This window comes from Pipistrellus kuhlii, unplaced genomic scaffold (assembly GCF_014108245.1).
Source record: "Pipistrellus kuhlii isolate mPipKuh1 unplaced genomic scaffold, mPipKuh1.p scaffold_m20_p_152, whole genome shotgun sequence".
Lineage (NCBI taxonomy): Eukaryota > Metazoa > Chordata > Mammalia > Chiroptera > Vespertilionidae > Pipistrellus > Pipistrellus kuhlii.
This window is the reverse complement of record NW_023425463.1, coordinates 1-8,948: the sequence shown is the minus strand read 5'-3', so window position 1 is coordinate 8,948 and position 8,948 is coordinate 1. Positions and strand designations below refer to the sequence as shown.

At 48.0% G+C, this 8,948-nt stretch overlaps 1 protein-coding gene across 1 annotated transcript; it reads left to right on the top strand.

Annotated features, from left to right (window-relative positions):
• Positions 1-6,354: 6,354 nt before the first annotated feature.
• Positions 6,355-7,257, top strand: LOC123652421 (very-long-chain 3-oxoacyl-CoA reductase-like). The gene is made up of 2 exons (XM_045582252.1): positions 6,355-6,608; positions 6,918-7,257. Exons 1-2 carry the CDS (start codon positions 6,449-6,451, stop codon positions 7,052-7,054), a joined length of 297 nt encoding a protein of 98 aa, XP_045438208.1. The 5' UTR covers positions 6,355-6,448; the 3' UTR covers positions 7,055-7,257.
• The last annotated feature ends 1,691 nt before the right edge of the window (positions 7,258-8,948 follow it).

Here is an 8,948-nt window from a genome sequence, read left to right as displayed (position 1 = left end):
GCAGGTGGAGTCCACACAACTGCGCCGTTCCAGGGGTAGGCAGCCTTTTAAAGGTTCAAACCACAGGAATTTTCCTTTGTTCTAAATTCTAAAGGCTGGGAACAGCCCACAGGATTGTTCCCAGCTACTTCCTGCTGGACGCTGGAATGTGGCCCTATCTTGCAATAGCAGATAGTACAGAAGCAGAGCTGAGCGATTAATCTCTGAAGGTCATCTACAGTTTCTACTCCTGAAGCCACTGAGTCTGTGGGAATCCATCTCCTGTGGTCCTGGTGCTCAGGCACAGGAAAACTGCCTTAGTCTCCAGGTCTCCATCTGGAAGCTGAGGTAACTACCTATTGTTCAAGCAAGTGCAGAAGCCAGAATAGCAGGGTTAAAATTCAAACAGCAGTTTTTACCTAACTACGGTTGCTACCATATTTCAAGACCCTTCAGTCCACGGGCCAACACTCAACCACTGAGCCAAGTTGAAAGGGTTAAAAAGAATAAAACGGGGCAGAGAAAGACTTTTTTTTTTTTTAGCAGATATCTTGCAGAAAGCTTGAAGCCCTGAGTACAGCATAGCTCAGATAACCAGAAGACACCTGGATGAGAGGAACCAAGGACAGACCAGAACCTGACATCAGCAGAGTGGCCCACAGCCAGCAAGGATGAATAAAAACCTCTCTCTCCCTGCTCTCTTCGCCGATGCCTTTCTCGGTCTTAGCCCACCTGTACCAGGTGCGGAATAAAATCTTCTTTGATACATTCTGGCCTCATGTCAGAGGCGCTCGACCCCGGCCCACTCCGGACCTCTCACAAACCATCTAGGGCAGTGGTTCTCAACCTTCCTGATGCCGTGACCCTTTAATACAGTTCTTCATGTTGTGGTGACCCCCAACCATAAAATTATTTTTGTTGCTACTTCATAACTTTTGCTACTGTTAATGAATCATAATGTAAATATCTGTGTTTTCCGATGGTCTTCGGCTCTACAGCAGCAGTTCTCAACTGGTTCTCTACAGGCGAGACCCACAGGTTGATAACTGCTAGCAGGGTCGTCTAAGACCATCAGAAGGTATTAAAGGGTCTCAGCATTAGAAAGATTGAGAACCACTGAATTCTAAGGCCAACGGTTTGACCAGGGATCAAACCAGCAACCTGGCCATAACCGGTTTGGCTCAGTGGATAGAGCGTCAGCCTGCAGACTGGAAGGTCCCGGGTTCGATTCCGGGCAAGGGCATGTACCTTGGTTGCGGGCACATCCCCAGTACGGGGTGTGCAAGAGGCAGCTGATTGATGATTCTCTCTCATCGATGTTTCTAACTTTATCCCTCTCTCTTTCTCTCTGTGAAAAATCAATAAAATATATTAAAAGCACGCACACACACACACAAACAAAAAAACAGCAACCTTGGTGTCTGGAGATGATGCTCTAACCAATGAGCTACCCTGTCAGGGCTGTTTTTAAATTTTTTAAAATATATATATATTTTATTCATTTCAGAGAGAAATAGGAACATCAAGGATGAGAGAGAATCATTGATCAGCTGCCTCCTGCATGCCCCTATTGGGGATTGAGCCTGCACCCCAGGCATGTGCCCTGACCAGGAACTGAACCTGAAACTCCTCTGGTTCCTAGCCAAGCGTGTGTCCCCTCTTTCAATTCTTTTTAAAAATATACATTTAAGTTAAATTGCTTTCCTTCCTTCCTTCCTTCCTTCCTTCCTTCCTTCCTTCCTTCCTTCCTTTCTTTTCTTCCTTTCCCTCACTCAATGATGTTTTTCCATTGATTTTTAGAGAGAGTGGAAGAGAGAAGGAAAGACAGAGAGATATCAATGTGAGAGAAACACATCAATTGGTTGCTTTCCCCCACGTATTATACGTGCCCTTGACCAGAATCGAACCTGGGACCCTTCTATCCACAGGCCCATATTCTTTTTTAAAAAAAAAAAAAAATATTTTATTGATTTTATTTTATTTTTTTTTTTGCCCCCTTCCCTCCCTCCCATACATACCCTCCCTCCCCAGAGTCTTATGTCCATTGTTTGTACTTACATGCATGTATACAAGTCCTTCGGTTGAACTATGATATTATCTCCCCCAGATCTTCCACAGGCCCATATTCTCTCCACTGAGCCAAACAGGCTAAAGCTCCCTCTTTCAGTTTGGTCTTAGATTCCAACAGGGTGTTTACTTAGGATGCGAGCCTCTCTAAGGCATAGTTCAAATAAATGTACAGGTTTTTCCAGACGACAGGAGCCCTCCGGCCTCTGAAGAGAAGGATCTTGAAGGTGTTCTCATTCCAGCAGCCACTCAGCCCAGTAAGCCTTTCCACGGAGAGACCGAGGCGGGAGGCGCTTTCCTGGGTGAGAGCAGCTTACCAAGGAGGCTAGAGGCGCCCCCGAAGTGGGTGCGGAGGGTGGAGCCTCCGTGACCCAAAAGGCTGTCCCACAGAACCGGGCCACTCCCGTCCTGTTTCTAAGAAGTGAGTTAGTTGCCTTTCAGAGAAAACAGAGCAAAACTGCAAGTCATGCCGAAACCGGTTTGGCTCAGTGGGTGGAGCGTCGGCCTGCGGACTGAAAGGTCCCAGGTTCGATTCCGGTCAAGGGCATGTGCCTTGGTTGTGGGCACATCTCCAGTAGGGGGTGTGCAAGAGGCAGCTGCTCAATGTTTCTCTCATATCGATGTTTCTAACTCTCTATCCTTCTCTCTTCCTCTCTGTAAAATATCAATAAAATATTAAAAACAAACAAACAAACAAAAAAACCCCCTGCAAGTCCTGCAGCTGAAGCTCACATGGAGGGAGGACTGAGCTCCAGCTGCACTCCAAGCCAGAGCTTTGCCCTCTCCTCATGAAACCAACGTGGAGTCGCATAAAATCTTACTTAAAAAAAAAAAAAAAATATATATATATATATATATATATATATATATATTTTTTTTTTTAATTGATTTCAGAGAGGAAAGGAGGAGAAAAACATCAATGTGAGAGAGAATCGTGGATCAGCTGCCTCCTGCACAACCCCCACTAGGGATGAAGCCTGCAACCTGGGCCTGTGCCCTTGACCGGAATCGAACCCGGGACCCTTCAGTCCATAGGCTGAAGCTCTATCCATTGAGCCAAACCAGCTAGGGTAAAAACTCCATTTTTAAGTACGACCTTTTCTTCTTTGTTTCCTTTTTAAAAACTACCTAATATATTTTGCCGAAATCGGTTTGGCTCAGTGGATAGAGCGTCGGTCTGCGGACTGAAAAGTCCCAGGTTCGATTCCGGTCAAGGGCATGTACATTGGTTGCGGGCACATCTCCGATGTGGGGAGTGTGCAGGAGGCAGCTGGTTGATGTTTCTCTCTCATCAACCTTTCTAGCTCTCTGTCCCTCTCCCTTCCTCTCTGTAAAAAAATAAATAAATAAAAAACTAGTATATTTTTACTGATTTTAGAAAGGAAGGGAGAGGGGGAAAGAGATAGAAACATCAACAATGAGAGAGAATCATAGATCGGCTGCCTCTCAATCACTATGGGATTGAGCCCACAACTCTGGGGATGTGTGCCAGAGGTAATTGATTTCTCTTTCACATCAATGTTTCTCCCTCCCTCTTTCTCTCTCTCTAAAATCAATGAAAAACACACATAAAAAAACAAAACACTATTGCTGAAAGAATTAAAAAAGACACAAATAAATAGGAAGACATTCCATGTTCATGGATCAGAAGACTTAATGTTGTTAAGACCTCAGTATTATCCAAAACAATCAGTGCAATCCCTATCCAAATTCCAACAGTGTGGTTTTTTGTAGAAATAGGAAAATCCATCCTAAAATTTGGATACCATCTCAAGGGACTCTGAATAGCTAAAAAAAAAAAAAAGTACAAAGCTACAGTAATCAAAACAGTGGCACTGGCATAGGAACAGACAGATAGGCCAGTGGAATAGAATCAAGAGCCCAGAAATAAACCTTCACATACATGGTGCTATTTTTTATTTTTTGGTCAGTTATTTCTGACGGGGTACCAAGAGCATTCAATAGGAAAATGGTCTTCTCAGCAGATAGTGCTAGGAACACTTGATATTTACATGCAAAAAAGCAAAGCTTATTCTTTACCTTATACCACATGCAAAAATTTATATGAGGCCCGGCCAGTGTGGCTCAGTGGTTGACCATCGACCCATGCACCAAGAGGTCATGGCTTTGATTCCCAGTCAGGCACATGCCCAGGTTGTAGGCTCAATCCCCAGTAAGAGGCATGCAAGAGGTAGCCAATCGATGTTTCTCTCTCATTGATGTTTCTATATCTCTCGTCCTCTCTCTCTTAAAAAATCTGTAAAAACATGTGTTTAAAAAAGTTAAAATGAATCAAAGACCTGACAAAGCTAAAACTATACAGTTTTTATAGAAGAGAAAATAATATTCACTAATCATACATCTGTGAGGGGATTGATATTCAGAATATTTAAAGATCTCCTACAACTCAGCAACAAAAGGATGCAAGAGGCGCCCCCGAAGTGGTAACCCAATTCAAACTAAGGGCAAAAGAGTTGAACAGATATTTCTCCAAAGAAGATATGTGAATTGCCAATAAACTCATGAAAGATAGATCTGTTCGCCCTAACCGGTTTGGCTCAGTGCATAGAGCATCGGCTTGTGGACCGAAGGGTCCCAGGTTCGATTCTGGTCCAGACACGTACCTTGATTGCAGGCTAAATCCCCAGCGCTGCAGGAGGCAACCGATCGATGTGTTTCTCTCACGTAGATGTTTCTCTCAGTCTTTCCCTCTCTCTTCCACTCTCTAAAAAAGAATAAAAAATCAATGGAAAAATATCCTCGGGTGAGGACTGAAAAACAAGCAAACAAAACAAACAAATGGCACTCTTCCTGGCTCCACAGCTTAGGTTCTTGATTACTACACTCTACTGCCCGCGGTTGCTTGAAAACAAAAATGAACAAAAAAACAAACAAAAAGCATAGATCTGTTCCTTAGGGAAATGCAAATCAAAGCACAACACAAGGTCACAGTGTCCGCGAAAATGTGGAGAAATTGCAAACCTGTGTGTATTGCTGATGAGAATGTAAAATGATACAGCTCCTATGGAAAACTGTATGGGGATTTCTCAAAAGCCGAATATGGAATTACCATGCGATCCAGCAATTCCATTCCGAGATACACACCCAAGAGACTCAAAAGCAGAACTCAAACCGATACTTTCACACAAATGTTCATGGTTCTGTTAGTCACAATAGCCAAAGGCAGACACCCCCCAAATGTCCAACAGCAGACGAATGACTAAACAAACTGCGGTGTATTAAAAAATGGAACGGTATTCAGCCATAAAAGAGAATGACATTCTGGCACAGGCTTCAACATAGACAAACGCCGGACACATTCATGCTCAGTGACATAAGCCAGACACTCAAAGACAGAGGTATGCTTTCTCTGAAATGAGGCATCTGGAATATGCAAGTTCATCAAGACAGAAAGAAGAATAAAGATGGTCAGGACCTCACTGCTGGTGTGGCTCAGCGGGGTGAGCAGCGTCCTGAGCACTAAAGGATTTCTGGTTTGATTCAGAGGGGGGTACATTTCTCTCTCTCTCTCTCTCTCTCTCTCTCTCTCTCTCTCTCTCTCTCTCTCTCTCTCTCTCCCTTCCTCTGTTAAAGAAAAAAAAAGTCAGGAGCTGGGGGAAGGAAGGATGGGGGAGATTATCTAATGGCACAAAGTTCTTATTTGGGATGATGACATATATTCCGGGACGGGATGATTGCACAACATTGTGAATGTACTTAATGCTGATAACTGTACACTCAGAAATCATTAACGTCGCATATTTTATGTTGTGTATAGTGTACCACGCTAATAATAATACACATGAAGAACAAGTGAGAGAAAGAAAGGAAGGAAGGAGGAAGGAAGGAAGGAAGAAGGAAGGAAGGAAGGAAGGAAGGAAGGAAGGAGGAAGAAAGAAAGAAAGAAAAAGAAAAGAAAGAAAGAAAGAAAGAAAGAAAGAAAGAAGAAGAAAGAAAGAAGAAAGAAAGAAAGAGAAAAAAAGAAGGAAGGAAGGAAAGAAAGAAAGAAATAGAATTTGTAAAAGGAGGCGGAGGAGCAAGGCCTTGCAAAGCCATGTGAGGGCCTTGGCCTCCGTCCGTCTGTGGATGCAGCCTCCAGACCAGCTCTGCGTGTTGACAAAACTCTCTCCAGTCGCCAAGGTGAGCTCCGTGACCCAAACAAAGGTGACCCGTGGCCGCTTCCCGCAGCCGGGCGGGGGGAGGGCCGAGGCTGCCCGGGCCTGCAGGGACGGGGGGGCTGGCCTCCAGCCGGTGGACCTCTCGGACGTGGGGCGGGGCGGGGCGGGGCGGGGCGGGGCCCGGGAGGGGAGGGTCAGCGCGGCGGCCGCAGGTGGAGGTGGACAGACTGACCGGGGCAGCCTCCCGGTTGTCGGCGCGGGGTCCGGCGGCTGCAGGGGCGGCGATGGGGCCGGAGTGGGACGCGCTGCGGGCGCTGGGGGCGGCGGCCGCCCTGTGCCTGCTGCTGCGGGCGGCGTGGGGCGCGGGCTGCGCGGTCTACGTGCACCTGCTGCCCCCGGTGCGCCGCGGGGCGCCCTGGCTCCGGGCGCACGGAGCCTGGGCAGGTGAGCGGCGGGGCCGGGGCGGGGGGTGGAGGGGGCCGCGGGGACGCAGGGACCAGGACGGATGACAGGTTCGGGCCCCCGTTCGGGCAGAGGCAGAGGGCAGTCCTGGAAGCAGGAGAAGTGAAGGCTGGGCCAGCCGGGGCGAGGGGGCAGGGAGTCCCCGGAACGGTCCGGTGAGGGGAGCAGGAGTGGGAGTCCAGGCGGATGGGGGTGAGGACGGGAGGGTGAGGGGCCGGGTCTCCGGGGAGGGGTGAGGCGGGGCTGGGCAGTGCAGGCCCCCTGCTGCTCACCCTCCTTCTCTCCGCTCAGTGGTGACCGGAGCCACCGGGGGCATCGGCCGCGCCTACGCGCACGAGGTGAGGCTGGGCTGGGAGTTTGGGGGGGAGGCGGGGAGGGGGTGCTCCCGCTGTGGGTTTACCTGTGGCCAGGGGCTCCTCCTGGACTGAGAACTGTGTGAGTGACCTGGCTCCCTCTGACGCTCTCTCCTTCCCGAAGCCTCCCCTCTCCTCCCCGCCTGGCTCAGGGGTTCACACTGGATGTCTGCAGGCTATAGGCACCCCCCACCATCGCCCGGGTTCATTCACTCCTTCAAAACATATTCATTGTCCTGGCTCGTGTGGCTCAGTGGATAGAGCATGGGACTGCGGACAGGAAGGTCCCAGGTTCAGTTCCAGTCAGGGGCGCATGCTGGGGTTGCAGGCTTGATCTCCAGTACGGGGTGTGCAGGAAGCAGAGGGTCAATGATTCTCTCTCATCATTGATCTTTCTATCTCTCCCTTCCTCTCTGGAATCAATAAGAATATATATATATATATATATATATATATATATATATATATATATATATATATATATATATTTTTTTTTTTTTTTAAATAAGAAGAGATATTCACTGACCACCTCTGGTACCAGGCTGGGAGGAAAGCAGTGAACAAAATAGATTTAAAACATGCAAAGACCTTGCCCTCACGGAGTTAACGTTCACTAGAGTGAGGGGCCGGGTGTGAAGAAAAGGAAAATACGTGACATGTAGGGTGTGGAATGGCTGTCAGGGTGAAGGAGAAAAACAAGCCATGAAAGGAGAACAAGGAGGCCTGGGGGTGTGGGCCCGTGTTCACACAGGTGCTCCGGAGACGGTGTCGCTGAGAAGGCAACAGCGAGAAAGGACCTGATGGAGGTGCGGGTCCCGCGGATAACGGAGGAGGGGCCTCTGGGGAGAAGGAGTAGCCAGTGCCAAGGCCCTGGGGCAGGGAGCACGGTTACTGAGCCAGGGAGCTCCCGACACTGTTCGGATGGCCAAACATCGGACACTGACCTGTGCAGGGGGGACGTTAAACCAGTTTACTGCAGGGCATCCCGGCAGGAGAACGAGGAGCGATCACTCAGAACCCAGACTCCCTGATGGTTTTTCATCAAGGATTTTATATATATATACATATACATACATACATATATATATATACATACATATATATATAATTTATTATATTTATATATATATATAAATTGATTATATAAATTTTATTTCACGGAGGAAGGGAAGGGAGAGATGGAAATATCAATCATGAGAGAAAATCTTTGATCAGCAGCCTCCTGTACGCCCCCTACTGGGGATGGAGCCCGAAGCTCGGGCACGTGCCCTGACCGGAATGGAACCGTGACCTCCTGGTTCATCTGTCGATGCTCAACCCCTGGGCCACACTAGCCAGGCCCTCAAGGGTATTAAAAGGCCAAGATGGAGGGTTAGGGGTCAGGGGCAAAGCTGATTGATTAGTTTCTGTGCAAACTTCAGTGGTTTCCTTCAGCCCCATGAATTTAGTTCCTGAGGGCACCTTGTATGGTGTCTTTGTCCCTGTGCTTGGTGGAAGAACCAAGACTCTGCAAGATACCAGTGATGTTATCTTTAAAGCAAAAGGCAGAAACTACGCTAACCATCTTGTGACCAGCATCATGGCTTGAGCAATCGTTGCTTTGGGCGTAGCTAGCAGCATTTTCTATTATTTAAGCAAAGAGTTCTTCTAAGCACATTTTTCCGAAAATTGTTTACAGGCAGGCCCCTGGGGCATGACTGGCATAATGTTATTAACCCTCCATGGCAAGCTGCCTGACACCAAAGCACTGAATCCTGCCGTAAAAGCCTACCCCGTGCCACAAACTCTACGATCCAATGCCTAATGTGCTGACTGTTGACTGTCGGTTTCAGCATTGCCTGTTGGAGAAGCAGGCGGGTGACCACTGTGATTTTGTCAGAGGAAGAGGGAGAGGGAGAGGGAGAGGGAGTATGTGGCTGTGAGAGGGAGGGGGAGAGGGGAGGGGGAGAGGGAGGGAGAGAGAGAGGGA